Below are 15863 nucleotides of genomic sequence, written 5' to 3'. Positions count from 1 at the left end.
CTGGGAGCTCACAGCACCAAGAACCAAATTCAGCAAACCCAGAACACATGTTGGGACGTAGTCCCACAGCATCCTCCATAAAACACGGTAAATGAAGAACCATTCAAACCTGCATCCAGCCTTACGAGCTGCTCAGGAGCAGTAGCAGCAGCGGCGCCGAGCAGGGCGGAAACACTAGTGAATGTGGGGAGAGAAAGCACACAAAGTGCAGGGGAACAGACCTGAAACCTATGGGAGTCCTTGGCTCCCACCATGACAGAGCAAGCGGTTACATGCACTAATAGCCAGGAGAGGCCAGAAACAAAGAGATGAGGAGGAGAGAAAAACATCAAGGTGTTTACCTGGATCTCTTTCAGGTCTTTGTCACACAGGTTCTGGAGGGGATCAATAAAATTTTGTTTGACTTCAATATCCAGCGAGTCCTTCACTTCAGCCAACCGCTTCATAGATTCGCCAGCATCAAGAAGCGCATCGCCTTCGAGTGAGAAACGGAAGGGAAGAGAAAGGGAGAAGGGAGAAGGGGCCAGCCAGTTAAACAGAGCCGAAGTCTGTGGCGGCTGCATGCAGAGCCATTCTGCCAAGACACCCAGCGTGTGCAAGCTCCGTCCCCCGTCCAATGCCCCCACGTTTCTATCTGGAGCAAATCTCCGAGCCCGGCACGGGGCGAGCGGTGCCCGGCGTGAAAGCAGGCAATTGCCTGTCGGTACTGTCTCCGCATAAGACACTTCACTACCGTGCTTCAGTTTTTTCATCTGAAAAACAGGAACAATCTCTACCAACTACACAGAGGAAGGAAAAGTTAAAAATATTTTTAAAAGCAATATTTTTAAACTCCCTGTTAGCTCAGGGGGTCGCTGAGCTGCTAATTGGCCATGCAGTGCTTTAACCTTGCTCTGCTCCTTGGCCACTACTGGCAAGAGAAGCCCGGGGCAGAGGCGCGTTCAGTCTGATCCAGCCTGGCTATCCTTTTGTTCAGACAATTTTAAGCCCAGAGCGCTCTGACCAACTTTTCAAGTTTCCCCAGATGCTGGCAGCAAACCTGCAGCCTTTTATTCATTTTAGACACTAACCTCTACCAGGCCAACCTTATCCTTTCTCCTCCCCTCTGAATCAGAGAGCTCAAAGTTGCTTATTGAAACCTATTTCGTTTCATGCTTTTCTAAGGCTCCTGCCACAATGACAGCTAAGCCAGATGGACTTGCAGCAAAGCATTTTTACTCTTGGCTTTTTATTCCAGTGGAAACCATTTACAGATTCAATTATTCCCGTGCAACTTTGGCAAATCAACCATTTCAGCACTACATTAGCGCAGGAGAATATACAAGTGAAACAGAGGGTAAAGTGAAAACATCACTCTATCATCCAGCTGGAAAAATAAATATACAAGAAGAGTTATTTCAATTGTGATAACTCTAGATAACCTGTCCTAGGAAGGGATGCAGTACTAACATAGAAATTCATCAAGTTAAGTGTTCTTTTAAAGAGAGGCTATTAAAGGAAATCAGGTTTGGTGTGTTCTTCTAAAAACTTCCTTCCCCCTTGCTCTCTGTAACAACTCCAGTTCCTGCAAGCCAAGAGAGATGCAGGGCTCGGAGCTGGCCAGAGGCACTCTCGAGAATCCTTCGTCACTCCCTCAAAGTAGCCAGAGCTTTTTAATTTTCCGGAGGCAAGAAGCCTCCTCCCTGCGCTGGAAGCCATCAGACAGCTGTGCACTGTACCAGGTCTGTCACGTGCGCAGGCTGATGTTTTAGTGGATTAAAATTGATGTCATCGAAAGGCTGCACCCCCCTCCTCCCTGCAAGTCACATGCGGTTATGAGAAATCGCCACGCAAAAAGATTTCTTGGCTACAGCCTCCCTATAGCAGAGCTCTAGCTGGAAACTGCACTGTAAAAATCCACGTCTCGCTCAATCTAGTTTCCACGTCACCGTTGTTCAGTTTAGAAGCAAGGAAGCGTTTTTTCCTACGTGCAAATTTATCTCAGTGTTTAATAAGAAAGCATTAAGAGGTGATTTTGCACATAATGCCAAGGATTGGGATCCAGGACACTTGGGCTCTGCTCGACCCTTCCCTGCCATCCCGGGTGGAAGCCTTCAAACCTCTTTTAAGAGCCCCCAGTACTGTTAGGTGATGCAAAGGGTCACAGAGCCCTTCCAGAATTTAGAATAACAGCTTGGAAATTTGGCAGCAGCCTTCGCCATCTCATCCGCACGCTCCTAGGGGAGCTGGCCCGATGGGACACTCACCGAAGTTGGAGTCCTCGCCCAGCTCCTTGCCGTATCGGATCATGCTCTCCCCCAGCAGCCCTTCCGACTGCGGGTAGCCGGGGTTCTTCACCTGCCCGCGGATCTTCGACATCGTGTTGAGCATGGTTAGCTTGGCTCTGGAAGCTGGCACAGAAACAGCCACAGCCGTGTTTGCAATTACTTGGACTTGCCAGGAGCTGCTGGCTACTGCCAGCTTTTTTTTTTTCAAGGTACACCCAAAGCCAAGAAGCCCTATTGTCTTCATCTACCAGAAATATCATTCGCTATGAAAAGAGAAATTTCTTTTCCAAGACAGCAAGCAAAAATAGTTCCCCACAGCTCACCAGTGAAGGCCAAAGGAGTTTCCCCAGCCCTCCCATAGTCCCTGGAGTGCTCTCTGAAGGAGCTGCCTGGAAGCACGCAGGACAGCAGGCTCCAGAGGCGATGCCTACAAAGCCAGCCACCCCTTCCCAGCCCAAGGACTCCACTTTTTCTGGACACCCCAGGAAAAATGGGTCCCCTTCAGAGCCTCTCTAGGTCCAAGGCTAAAGATGTGTCTGTTCTGGTCACTGTTCGACAGCAAGAAGAGCGTCTTCAAGCCCAGGAACACAGCAAGAGGGGTATCTGGATCTTTATCTGAGTCGTAAAGCATCAGCGAGCCAAGAGCCAGACCCCGCTAGCTCAGCCAGTGAGGCCACAGGACGGACACACGTTCAAGATGGCCCGGCACACCTCCGGTCAAGGGAGGCAGCATGCCTCATCTCAAACATGGGCTGGTGACCAACATCTCAGGGCCAAAAAGGTTCTCTCTGATGTCTCTCTGTCCTCTCTGCCTCTTTCCCTGGAAAACTGGGGGGCAGAGGGAAGAGGACAGGAGAGGTCCAGGCACTCACCTGGGTTCGGCTGGAGGTACTCTATTGTTCTGGTCAATACTTCTGTAACCGCCTTGCTGGTCAGGTCCACTTTCTGTAGGAAAGACAAGATGACCCAGCAGCAATGAAGTTCAGCTCAGGGCTTTGGCAAGGCCGAAGGAGTTATACGGGTGATTTTAGAGATTTCTCTACTCACCTTTTCCATTTCCTTGAAGTCATCGTCTAGCTTGGTCCCTTCAGCCCCTCCAACCTTCTCGCTGACCAGCTGCAGAAAAAGAACAAGGGAGGAGGAATCAGGCACAGTAGTAACTGCTTGAAGCTCCTCATACCTCATGCAGTAAGTCCCTGGGACAGAAAGGGAAGAGGGGTGGTCCAGACAGCATGTGCAAGAGAAAGGAGGTGGCAGGAACAGCCCGAAGCGTGTTAAAAAGATGTGGCTCTTTGCTAACACTGCCCCACTAAAAATCCAAGCACCTCCTACCCTCCCCGAGCACGGCTCAGTCAGGATATTCCTCACCCAACACAAGCTACATAGCTCCTTAAATCACACCACACGGCTCCAACTCCAACGCTTGCTGGAAAAAGCAAACAGCAGAATTGTCTCTCGACTCCATTTTGAGCCAAGGCTTCAGTTTCACACACGGCAAAATGCAAGTAAACAGGGAATGAACACGCTCTGCTCGCCGCAGCCAGCACAAGAAGAGTGTGGAGGGAGCAAAGACCTCCCAAAGCCCTAAACCATCACTCCTAGGGGAAATGCTGGAGGAGCTCAGGATCCGGGACACGGGGGTTTGAATTCTTGTAAGCAGAGGATAAAGAGATCTGCAGAAGCTACAGCAAAGTTTTCAAACCCATTTATCAAAGCGTCTCTGACGCCTATTCTAAAACTAGTGAAAAGGTGAGATGTTTGACAAGCTGTAAAGACAGGGCTGCTTTTGGCTATTTGTGTGAAGGGCTTATCAGCTTTCTTCTAAATATTGCTTGGTCTGAGAAAAGACCCCTGCTCCCTAAACCTCACCATTCAACTGCCTGAGCTGAAAGATAAGTGCCATATTAAATCCACCTAAAAGTGTCCTTCCATGCAGCCCTCCCAGCCCCATGTCCGTGTGGTAAAGGCAAGTGGCAGCGCCTAGGGATGCAGGACATACGGGTTGGCCAAAATTAATGATTATCTTGCCCCAAACTGGTCCAAATGGACAGCAAATTACCTATACAGACATCAAAAGTGGTCTAGGAAACAGGCGCTGACTCCCAAACGCTTGACGCCTGCCGCAGGGCATTGCCAGGATTTCTCATGTTTGTAGTCAAAACTCCAGTTCTGGATGAACAATACAGGTTTGTTTACTTCAACATCAAATACTTGATTTTATCAAGTCTTTCTTCCTCTGGAACCCTCCTGCTCCCATGGGGATTCAAAATGGTTCCTTACTTTTTTGAGGAAGGGGGGGGGCGGAAAAAAGCCTTTAGGTAATCATCCAGTTTCAAAAGCACTCGGAGACACCACGCCAGCCACTCCGCCCTGTGCGCTCGCACCTACCATGCAGCCCTGGGCCCCCAAAAATTAAGTTACCAAGCAGGTACCATGCAGAAGAAATGCTTGTTATTACAAAGCAGAACAAGACCCTCAGCGTTTCAGCAAAATCCCATTTCCAGTCCCATTTCCAGACCCCAAAATAGGGAGGAGAAAAAAACCAAAAAGCACATATTCAAAGACCCTTGGTACGCCAAGTGCCCAGCTCTGGTGCTGAGCACAAACATCGCTGCTCAGAGCACAGCCACGGCTGATAAGCTTCTTGCATCTCAGTGGGGAGACATCTGCAGTCGTTCAACGCCACCGCGGCAGCGCAGACATTGCGGAGGAGAGGCTGGGGAGCACGGAGAGCTCTTCTAACCCACCGCTCAGCGTGGAGCCGCGCAGCATCCATCACTGCAGGGCCAAAACGAGGGTTCAGCGAGGCTGACAAATGAGGCAAGAGCCTCTCGGGGCCTCGCTGCACCAAGGGAAGCCTTTTTTTCCTCTTTTGGAGGAAGCACAGTTCAGCAGAGGACCCGAGATGCCACACAAAGAGGGACTGCTGTAGTTCACCCTTGACATTTAGACACCGGGGGAAAGGAAAGGGTTGCTGCTCTCCTGGTTCGCCCAGCTCAGCTCTGGAGTTGATTCTCCTGCTTAACCCGCAGACAAGGTCTTCACAGGTCCACAGGACCCAGCAAGAGCGTGCCAGAAGGGCCCAGCCCCGCATCCTGCCATGCCATGTCTGGCGAGCATGTGGAAGAGGCTCGAAGGGGTAGTATCACCCCATGCCTGCAGATGGGCAACCCATCTGAGCGTGATTTCTTGCTTTTTTTTTTTTTTTGGATGCCTGCTTTGCTCTTAGGGTGCCAGCACACACCCCGGCAAGCCGGCTCTGAGCTGGGGAGGCGCACGTTCCTCTCTAGACACACTGGGTCTAGGAAAAAAAAAACAACCACGAAGCAGTTGCTTGCCAGGGCAAGCTCAGCAGAGCAAAGCTCGCTCCCAGCTGCCATCGTCTGTCCCCTGCCAAAAGTCCCACAGACCGGGGCTGCCGCACGCCCCAGATCGCTTTCGCAAAGGTCGCACCTCCGGAAACCTCCTTTATTTGTTAATACACCTGGGAAGGGTACAATTATCCCAAGCAATTCCATTCCCACTCTTCTCCACCCACGGATTTGCAGCCCAGAAAGCTGCAAATAACCCCTCTGGCAGGGAGCTCTGCTGTAATCAGGGACTGCATGCCATGTCAAAGGCATTGATCACCACAGTGATTTTGGAGGCTTAACACCCTCCCAGAGAGCCGAGAGATGTGAAGGAGGGAAAAAACCCTCACTTGCAGACTAATTTAATCCTCCTTTTGACATCCAAGAAATGCTACTGGTGCCCTGCTGTGAAGGAATAGTAAGATTGAGGTTCTCTCCCTGCTGGCTCTAATTAAACTGGGAGGCAAGAAGGAGAGACTGTGTGCCATCCGCAGTGGCTCCATCCCTATCCCCACGTTCCCAAAATCTGTCAGGCAGGGAGACAAACTAATGCAGATTCCCCCACGGCGCTAGCCGAGACACGAGCCAGGAGAAGCCCTCGCCCGCTCCTTGTTTAACCTAGAGCTTCACGATGCGAATGGGAGCCAAGTTTCCAAGTGCCACATCGTGCATCTCGTCGCGCTGCCTGCATAGAGCCTGCGAACGCTGGCACGTAGGCGGCTGACTTTCTCGGGGGAGCATTAAGTTCACCAGGAAGCTCGCCCTTTGCTTGCAGGATGGGAGAGGAAGGAAGCATCCACGCGCTGCCTGCAGCGTCCAGCTTGGCCCAAGCGAACTGTAAGATGGTCGGTGAAATGCTGCCAGTGCACATCCCAGCACAGCTTCCTCCTGGGAGCGGTTCAGGGGCTTTTTTGAGGATGTGGTGACAGTTCTTCTGCACTTTTATTTCTTGAGCAGCCAAGACGAAGACTTGGGACACGTCTGCCTTCCCCTGGTTGGGGACCTAACCTCTCACAAACGCTGCAACCAAGACAGATGTGAACCCAGGGAAAGGACTGGCAAGGCAAGACATGCAAATCATTAACCAAATTCAGTGGCCCAAATACTCTCTTGCAGGTTTATGCTGAAACGCGTCCGCTGGCTCAGCGTGAAAGATGCGAACAAGTCTATACTCTCTGGTTTCTTTAATCTCCCAGCCCTGCCAGGATGGGACGCATACTAAAAGGTTAAACCCGAAGCAAGCCCTGACGCAGCTCAGAGAGGGGAGCAGGGTGCAGTGACAGAGCAGAAGCCCTCTGCCACAGCAGCCGAAGCCAAATGCTTCCTAGAGCAAATATTAGCACAAGGCGATATAGTTGGGCGTCACGGCCCAGCGAGATACAAACTGCTTCAAAACAGGACGGCTGTCTAGCTGGCATCCCAACCAAACCATGCCACAGGGTGGGGGAAGAGGGCCGAAGCAAACAGTGCACGCAAGCTCCAACAGAGAAGCCAGGAATCAATCCCTCGCTTCCCATCCATGTTTAATTCAAAGGATACTGGCAGTTAAAATACGCCCTAGATAGCTCCGACCTGAGATCAGAGAGTAGGGAGGTGCATTTAACTCAAGGCTGGTGCAGGGCTCCTGCGCCGCGGTGCAGCGGCTCCCACCCCAGCGGGCATCACCAGGAGCACGGCATCCAGCCCGCTCCATCCGCAGGAGACTTAATCCGGAGGGATGAGATACGGTCACTTCTTGCCGCTGACGGACTGCTCCCGACCACGCTTTGCAGTTTCTGCAGCCTCATTTTAAAGAGCATCGAGTCACGGGGGCTTCCATCGGTTTCCTTTGCAGGGGCGTGGGGACACGAACAATATCGAACATCCCCTTGCTGTTCAAAACTCACTGAAGGGCTGCGCCTGGTGGAAGGTCTTCGGAAATGAAAGACCTATTGTTTAGACTAACTACTGCGGCAGGAGGTTGGCTACGGGGAGAGGCAGGAATGGTATGTGTACACAGAGTGGGAAGAAAAGCACGATGAAGAGGGCTTCTCTTTTACAGCTGGGAGTGGGAGAGAAACATGACTCGGGGACAAGGGAGGGCTGCACAGCCGCTCCCGACTTACGACACAAAATCCACACGCCCCTCCTCAAAACCCACCATTCCTTCATCTCATCCGCTCCGCTCCAGGATAACTTGCAGCAAATAAAGTCATCTGTGTGTCCATCCCTTGCTACACTGCACCGGGCATCCTTACATGAACCAGATGGATCAGACAGACAGGTATCAGTCTGCCCACGCCGCTACTGAAACCCAAACAGATCCCAAAGGCCTGGAGAAGGACCCTGACACACCCGCTCCCACCCCAAAGCCGCGTTTCCCTCCTTGCCAGCTGCAGCATCACCCCCATTAACATTCCTGCCAGGAGCACAAGGCAGTGCCCAGCATGTTTCACCGCAGGCGTGTTCAGCCAGGATGTGCCTGGGTATATTTAGGAGCACAGAAGATCAGGAGAGGTTTTGTGAGCAGTAGATGAGGTTGTTCCCCGGGAGGAGATGGGCAGTGCCAGCTCGGAGCAATGGGACGGGCAGTTCTGCACCGTGGCCTTGCTGTCCCGCTCCCAGGGGCTGCTGTTGGCAGAGGTGTGAAAGACGCATAGAAAAAAAAAGAAAAAGGAGATTTTTGTACAGCATCAGCAAAATTCACAACAAACTGAGAGGGAAGGCACCATCAGCCAAACTTCCCCCAGCTGAGGAACGCCTGCAAGGCACCTCGAAACCCGGAGGAGGGCGGGTTTGCAGCACACCCCACTCTGCAGGTCCTTGTCTGTCCAACCCGCGAATGCGGGAGCCGTAAATCAGTGTCATTTTCTGCTAATAAGCAGCTTTCCCATGGGACTTTACGCACCTGATTTTGATATTCTGCTCTTTAGCCTTTAGATACTTTAAAATGGGAAATTATCCCTAACTCCCTCAGCCTCAAACAAGCAAAACACACCAAGAGAAAGAGAAAAAATAATTTTTTTTGTTAACTTGCTTTCTTTTTCCATAGCAGTCAGCCCTATTTGTAACACATCAAACATACACCATCCTTGCATTCAAAACAGTTGCCCACAGTAGAATGAAAACCTTATCCCTCCAGATGCTGGTGTATCAAAGCCTTCCTCTTCCTCCCCACCACCCTCTGCCTCTCAGCAGAAAGTTCCCTTCAAGAAATAAAAAACCCCCCCACAGACGAGCAAACAGACAAGCAGCTCTACCCTGGCTCCCTTCATCAGGAAAGAGCAAGTCCAGTGGAAAAAGCCAGCCCACAAAATAATTCAAAAAGGTGCTATAAATGTTTTCAACCTCAGATGAAGAGGGCTTGAGCACAACACGACAGCCTGGCAGAGAAAGGTAGAAGAAGCAGTTCGGGAAAAGCAGGGCTAACTGGGATCGCTAGTGCCCAGTTTCAGTCATGCCCAGTGGCACAGATCTATGGGCAGCTCCATAAAAGCTAAATAAAGCTGTCACCACTGCTCCAGCTCAGCAAGGCGTGACTCCCTGGCATTAAGCGTAATTTTCAGTCATCTTCACCAGTAGCTGTATCATCACAGTGTAAGAGGCAGCTGGGCGGTTGCAGCTCCAACGTGACAATTTACTCTGTCGCTGCGTGTGTATTTAAGCTTTAAAATAGATGGGTAGCAAATGGGTTTAGTCACTCGGCTGCAGTCAGTGGGGCTTGGCAACGGCAGGGCTGCAGAGCCCCTAAAAAAGCCTCCTCCAAACACACTCCGTCTCTAACAGCGTGCCCGGGAGAGGCAGGAGCTCAGCGGTGCCAAAGCCCAGTTGCAGCACCTGGAAAATGCCCGGGGGTCCTCCCCAAGCGCTCCGCACGTCTCTGCCACCACAGAGGCTCCTTGTAGAACCAGCTTGTACTGGGAGGTGTCTCAGGGCCGATGGCAATCCCCCGCAGATGTCTGAGCTCTGATGTGCTGCCTGTCCGCGCCAACACAAAGTGTCTCATTAAAAGTTAATTGTCACCTTCCTGGCGTAATCCTTGGAAATGAGGCAAGACTGGAAGGTGCTGGTCCGACAGCAGACACCCGTTGGGATCCAGAGCACGTGTACGTCGTGTCGAGGCCTCGCCATTTCGGGTACATCTCCAGCTCCCAGCCACAAAGGCAGCGAGCACATGGGGCTGGGAATTGGGAAGAGACGACCAGCCAGTTCCCGTGGAGCAGCGGCAGCTGATGCAAACCCACCGAGAGCTTTAACGCTGCGCACACCCCTTTTCTCCCCAGCCAGCTTGCAGTTCTGTCTGTTCACATTAGTTTTGTAGATCTGACTGTATTCTGCCTCCTTAGAGGCTTTTAAGCTTTTTTTTTTTTAATTAAAAATGGAAGGCATCCTTTCTTAAGGAAGAACACTGCTGAGAGGCAGCAGACAGCCCAGTTTAAGGAGAGATCGGCACGCCCACAGCCAAGCACACGCTAATCTGAGCAACTTCTGACCTACTTTAAGGAGAAGAAAACAGATCTAAGCGGTTATCGTGCAGAATAGGGGATGAACAATTACCACCAGCCGTGTAATGAAGACAGAGACACGTTCCCTAGCAGATCCCCGTGCTCCGAATAGCTGGGGGATTGGAGGCACCCAGTAGCTCCACGGTCCTCACGAGGCTGAGCAGTGTTGCACCCACTGGACTTTCTCACCCCAAAAGCTGTCACTCTAAGGAGAGAAGACCGACAAGTGCTAGAAGAGGAGAGAGTATGAGAGGAAGTGATTTGCCTACTGCCAAGAGCAGGTTAGCAGCAGAGCTAAAAACAGAAGGTGGATGTGACTCGGCAGACACCGTCTCACCGTTTCTCACATCCCCACAGTTGGGCTGTGGGGCAAACCAGAGAAAGAGGAACGGCAGCCGAAGCTCTCCCCCTCCTGCCCCTCCGAGCAAGATCCTGCTGCTGGTCCCTAACGTCAGCCCTCCCATTGATCTAACCTGCCTTGGGGCACCTGACCACTCCACCGGCCACTGAAGTTGACTAATCTCCCTGCATTTTTACTCTATTACTCGACTCTCAATCTTCTCCTAATTTTCTTTCCCTTATTTTTCCTGTTCCCATCTTTCACGAGGAGGGCCAGTCCCATCTGAGACATCCCACCCAAGCACCAGCGATGTACTCGTGCAAAGGCACGTAGAGGTGCTCTGCTGCCTGCAGACATGTGCACCAGGAAAACGTGTCTAGAAACAAACCGAGCTTTCCACCCCCTCACCATCTGAGATGGGGATCTAGCCACTCTCCACCCAACACCGGAGGAACTGCCTTCATTTTCAGCAGGAAGGTCAGCCCAGAACAATGAAGAGCTCCTTCCCTTCCCTCCCAACAAGGCAGAAAGCCTTCAGAGTGACCTCAGGTTGTAATCTTATCATATAGAAACCGCGAAGAAAGAGCTGCCGCATGCAAAGACAGCTTTCTAGGGAGCCACCTGTCAAATCACCTACTCAAAGCGCTATCGAATGACTCATCTCCATCCAGCAGATGGGCTCAGAGGAATGAGGACAGCATGCATTAAAAAAAAAAGTAACTTAAGCAGCAGCCAGCAGGTCACACTCGCAGAGCTCGGGCCAGAGAAGGGCATATACAGGCACTGCAATGCAGCCGCTGCCGGTTTGCTCGGGGGACTCGTCCTTTCCTTGCCTGTAGCATGACAGTATTTAAAATCCTGGTTGTGATCCCTGTTTACAAGGCTCTGTGCTCACCTCGGTGCTCTCCAAGCTAACTCTTCCAGCAGGAGAAAGATGGTGCCTCCTTCCCTCCCCGAGCAGAAGCCGACAGCTCGGCTTGCCCTGGCTAATGCCGAGCCAGGGATGGGCCAGTCTGCCGAACGGGCACAACGCTGCCTTAAAAGCAGGCTCACCCCCGAGGAGAAAGGTTTCAGCTCTCACTGCGGGGAGACACTTGAAATGTTCTTGCAGCAGGGAAGGGGACACCTCCCAACAGCCAGCAACAGCCATTTGCATCATAAATATTTTCTCCTAGTATTAGTTACTTCTCGCATGCTCTGTACCAAATGAGACATAATTTATATTCAGCTGAAAAAAAAAAAAAAAGGGTCAAGTTAACAGGGAAAACAAAAACACGTAAGGAAAAAAGCAGCAGCTCTCTCTCCTGCAGCACTGCCCTTCTCCTCACCCACTCGCAGTGACTACAGCAATCCAGAGGAAGTCCACTAAACCGAGGGGAAACATGGAGTATTTGCCTTGCATCCAGATTTCCTGCCCAGCCTCCCTACGTCCTATCTCAGAACAGCTTTAGTGAATCATGGCCTGACTTTTGCAAAGCTGCTGAGCCATCATTCCTCAGCAACTCCACCCGACCTTTGCAGACCCAGGGGAAAAAGACAAGCGGTTCCTCGCGTTTGACACTGGGAGCCGCTCATTAGATGGGATATAAAAGTACAAAGTACTACAAGTGCCCTCCTAGTAATTGCAGTCCTTGGTTTCCTCTTCTGCAAAGCTTCAATGACAAACCGAGGCAGAGCACCCTTGGTCAGTGTACAGAGGATCAGCCGCAACCGTCCGCCTGCACGTTGCTCCCAGGGATTTCACAAAAAGCAGGGGGAAAAAAAAGGAACAGGAGGGCTTACGACACCTGTACATCCCTGGGGAAAACACCACAGCTGCAAGAAAAAAGCAGCTTACAAAAAAGCAGACAACAGGATTTCTGCTCCCCATGCAAAGACAGACGAAAAAACACCTCCCCGGGGTGCATGACACTAACTGGCATCACCCAGCGAAAAATCTTCAACAGCAACAGAGCCCGGAGACTATCAAGGAACTGGGAAGGAGGCAGAAGAACCTCCGGATTTGCAGCGTGACGAGACCAAGCCAGGCTGATGGGACACGTAGAGCAAGTACCTAAAAAGTTTAGTCACGGCTACGTTCAGTTTTGGGTGGCAGACAGTGTTAATGAGTTCAGGGAAGAGTCAAGGCAAGTTCCCCGGCAGGTTTACAGGCAGAAGGGAGATCGAAAAAGATGCTGAGCTCAGGAAGGAGCTCAACTCCATCAAAGGGAAGGCAGACACCCTCTTCCTGGCTTGGAGGGGGCAGAGGGAGCCCCATGCAGAGCATGTTTAACACGAACAGCGTTGGCCAAGTGAAAACTCCAGCAGAGACCTAGCTGTATCTCAGTGTACACAAACATCAAAGAGGGAAAAAATAATTGAGAACACTATAAACACATATTTTCCTTGGTAATTTGAATACTAGGAAAAGCTTAGTGGCTATCAGACCAGAGCACAGCATCCTAAGGAAAAGAAGAGTGGGAACGAGTGAACAGACATCCATAAGACTGCCAGGAGCAATCTGGCAATGGGTGTTGGACCGGATCAAACTCCTGCTCCTGCATCGGTTCCTCCAAGAGCTCTGCATGGGAGCCTTCTCCACATCCAGGTACGCTGACATGCTTCCAGCCCGTGCAAGGTGACGCTGAACCCGTTTTTTTTCTTGCTGCACATCATTAACACTTGCTAATACTCATTTCAGAATGGTTTAAATGTGAAAAAATCCCTCCCAGCACTTTGCAGTTTGCTTTTACTCTGCGGATGACACGATGCATCACTATCGCCTTTCTGCCCTGCAGCCAGAGCAATAGGTGTACCAGAAATTCGGGTAGATAGCATTTAGATGGTGTTATCCCTGTCAAGCACAGAAGTGCAGACTCCCTTGGTCTTTAAAATTCACCCAATACAATTAGGAGGAGCTTTATTGTGAGAACAGCTACCCCAACATCTGGCGCTCCAGGTCTGTGCCTGCCCAGTGCCCCCCTAAGTCCACCCAAAAACATGTGCACAGACACACGTCAGCAACACACAATATGTTTTCTAAATGCTCCACCACCAAGCTATACAGTGAAGAAAACCAGGGGGAAAAAAAAAAAACCTTTTGGCAAGAACAGCATCTTCTTATGCAGTGGATTTGCTTCGTACGTAGATAACTGTTCACCATTTATCTGCCTTTTTCATCATGAAGGTGGCAAGATTAAGTTTAAATATTTCATATTTAAGCTAGTCCTGTAAAGCCAAAATAGATTTGGTCAAGAAAGTGATTAATAAATTATCACTGATGAATAAAGTCTGGGCCAACAAGAGGATATAGACTGGTTTTCAAGCTCTAGGATGAATTATGAAGCATTTTCTCAATTAGAAAAAGCCCTTTAAAGCTTTAATCACGAAAATTTTATCTTCTGTCTGAAAGACAGAATTTCATTATGGAAACGCGTTTAACTTTTTTTTTTTTTTAGCAGAAAAGCAATCTAATTAGTGACAGTATCATGAACTTTATTAATAGCCAGTTAATATGAGATAGGAAGAGTCTAAAATTCCCAGTGGCTTTAAAAGAAAAAAGACCAGTTCTATTAATAAGGTATCGGCAACAAAGCTAATTACACACGCCATGGGCTAGAAGGATTTTCTTGGAAGCAAGAGCAGCCCAGATTCTCTCTTGATGGACTCTCCATCTGCTGCAAGAGGAGCAGCAGGGCAGGTCCGGGACCTCAGGGGGACCGTGTGCGTGTCCCCCCAGGACAGTCCCAGCATGATGGGGACACCCCTGCCTGCGCCGGCACCCCCAGGCTCTATCGGGAAACCCACGTCCAGCAATGAAACCACGCGGCCGCTGGAGAGGATCCCAAGAGCAGCTTGTTTATCCCTCCAGCTTGGGCCAAACACGGCCCTTTCCTGTCAACAGGAACCCATTCCTGAAAGCCATGGGATCGACGACTAAAGGGATCGGGGGCCGAGGGGAAAAGGAAGAGGAAACCTTTAAAAAGAAACGTTAATGATCACTTTTGTAATCACAGGGAGAGGCCAAGAGGGGCTGAATCTCGTACTAAGTCATGTCACACAGCAGCTTATGAAAAGAGAAGCGAAGCGATGCTGTGGGGCTTTCCCAGCCTGACAAGCCCGGATCCTTCCCCATCCGCTTCGGCTCTGCGCAGAGATTCACCTGCTCCGCGGGGGGATGGCTGGGACACAGCCATGGCAGTGGGGGGGTAACAGCTCAGGAGGGAGCAGATCTGCAGGAAAAGTCACCCCCGTTGACAGGAGCTCCAGCTCCAGGCCCCTGATTTCACAGCTCAGGATAATGATTTAATCAGCACAATTAAAAAGATGGGAAGGACCACAAGCGCAGCCCTCTGCAATGCTGGAGTCTTATGAAACAGCATCAGTGTCTAGATGCATCACTGAGTTTCCATGTGAATGAGTTCAGTTGGCATTACAAACCCAAGACCTTCTGGATTACGGATTTATTTTATTTCTGGTCTTTCCGGTAGTTCAGCATCCTGCTTGGGAGCCGTGCAAACCAGCAGCCTTCTCCAGAAGGGAGAGCAACATCGATGCAGGCTGCAGCAGCTCTTGTAATAACCCCTCACACCCCACTGCACACAAATTCCCTCCCCAAGGGGCACTGAGCCCGCAGTTTTGATTTTTATGTTGGCATTTCTGCAGTCTCAGGCAGGAGGAGCTGCCCGGCTCCCAGCACGGGCTGCCGTCCCTCCAGTTCTACCACCCGGGGCTTGGATGGGGCTGTGAGCCCTGGCAAAAGGCACTGGCATATGTAGGGATGGAGGAGAGAAGGAACAAAAAAAAAAAAAAGACAAATGTGCTAAAGAAATGAATCAGCTTCTACAAGCCAGCCTGCCTGATCTCATCCCTATTTTGCTCTTTCCCAGGAGGAAAGTATTGGCAGGGAAAAGGGGGAGGAAGGATTTCCTTCCACCACATCCAGAAACCATCCCCCTTGGCACCATCCACTTTCAATAGTTCACTTATAACCTGTGAAAGCAGATAGTTAGATAAATAGATAATTTTAGACAGAAAGCCCCGAGGCAGGCAGGCAGGCATCACCACGTAGAGCGAGATGACGACGAGGAATCAGCACTCCTAATGCCGCACAATCCCCCCCCAGCCCTGAGTCACGTATCCTTCCTGCGTCCCAGATTCCCCAGCTGTAAACGCGGGATAACACTTTCCCTGTTTGACGTAAGAAACGAAGAGGGGAGCAAATGGAGCAGGGTACGGAGAGCTGGAGTTTTCCACCTCTGTTTTCTGCCTTTGCCTTCCAAGAATCTGAGTTCTCGTTACTATTAGAGCCCAACGGCTGTGAAAGCAATCTTCGAAGAAAATAGAAAAGCCAAGTTAAAGTAACTGATACAGAGACACGAGCCATCCCCTGCCTGTGATTCCAGACAGGCTGAACAATACTGAGAAAAGCTGCGAACTGCTG

At 50.7% G+C, this 15863-nt stretch overlaps 1 protein-coding gene across 3 annotated transcripts in view; it reads right to left on the bottom strand.

Moving 5' to 3' along the window:
• The window catches only part of SH3GL1 (SH3 domain containing GRB2 like 1, endophilin A2), a 28553-nt gene that overhangs the window by 6061 nt on the left and 6629 nt on the right, over positions 1-15863 (bottom strand). For all 3 annotated transcript variants that reach the window (XM_059831667.1, XM_059831666.1, XM_059831668.1), the window contains exons 2-5: positions 3315-3383; positions 3140-3212; positions 2247-2390; positions 342-475 (exon numbers count right to left, since the gene is read on the bottom strand). In XM_059831667.1, the coding sequence (XP_059687650.1) occupies positions 342-475; positions 2247-2390; positions 3140-3212; positions 3315-3383 (420 nt within the window). The remainder of the gene's footprint in view (positions 1-341; positions 476-2246; positions 2391-3139; positions 3213-3314; positions 3384-15863) is intronic.

The sequence above is a fragment of the Gavia stellata genome, chromosome 32, assembly GCF_030936135.1.
Source record: "Gavia stellata isolate bGavSte3 chromosome 32, bGavSte3.hap2, whole genome shotgun sequence".
Taxonomy (NCBI): domain Eukaryota; kingdom Metazoa; phylum Chordata; class Aves; order Gaviiformes; family Gaviidae; genus Gavia; species Gavia stellata.
The sequence above is the reverse complement of the archived record's forward strand: the minus strand, read 5'-3'. Positions and strand labels throughout refer to the sequence as shown.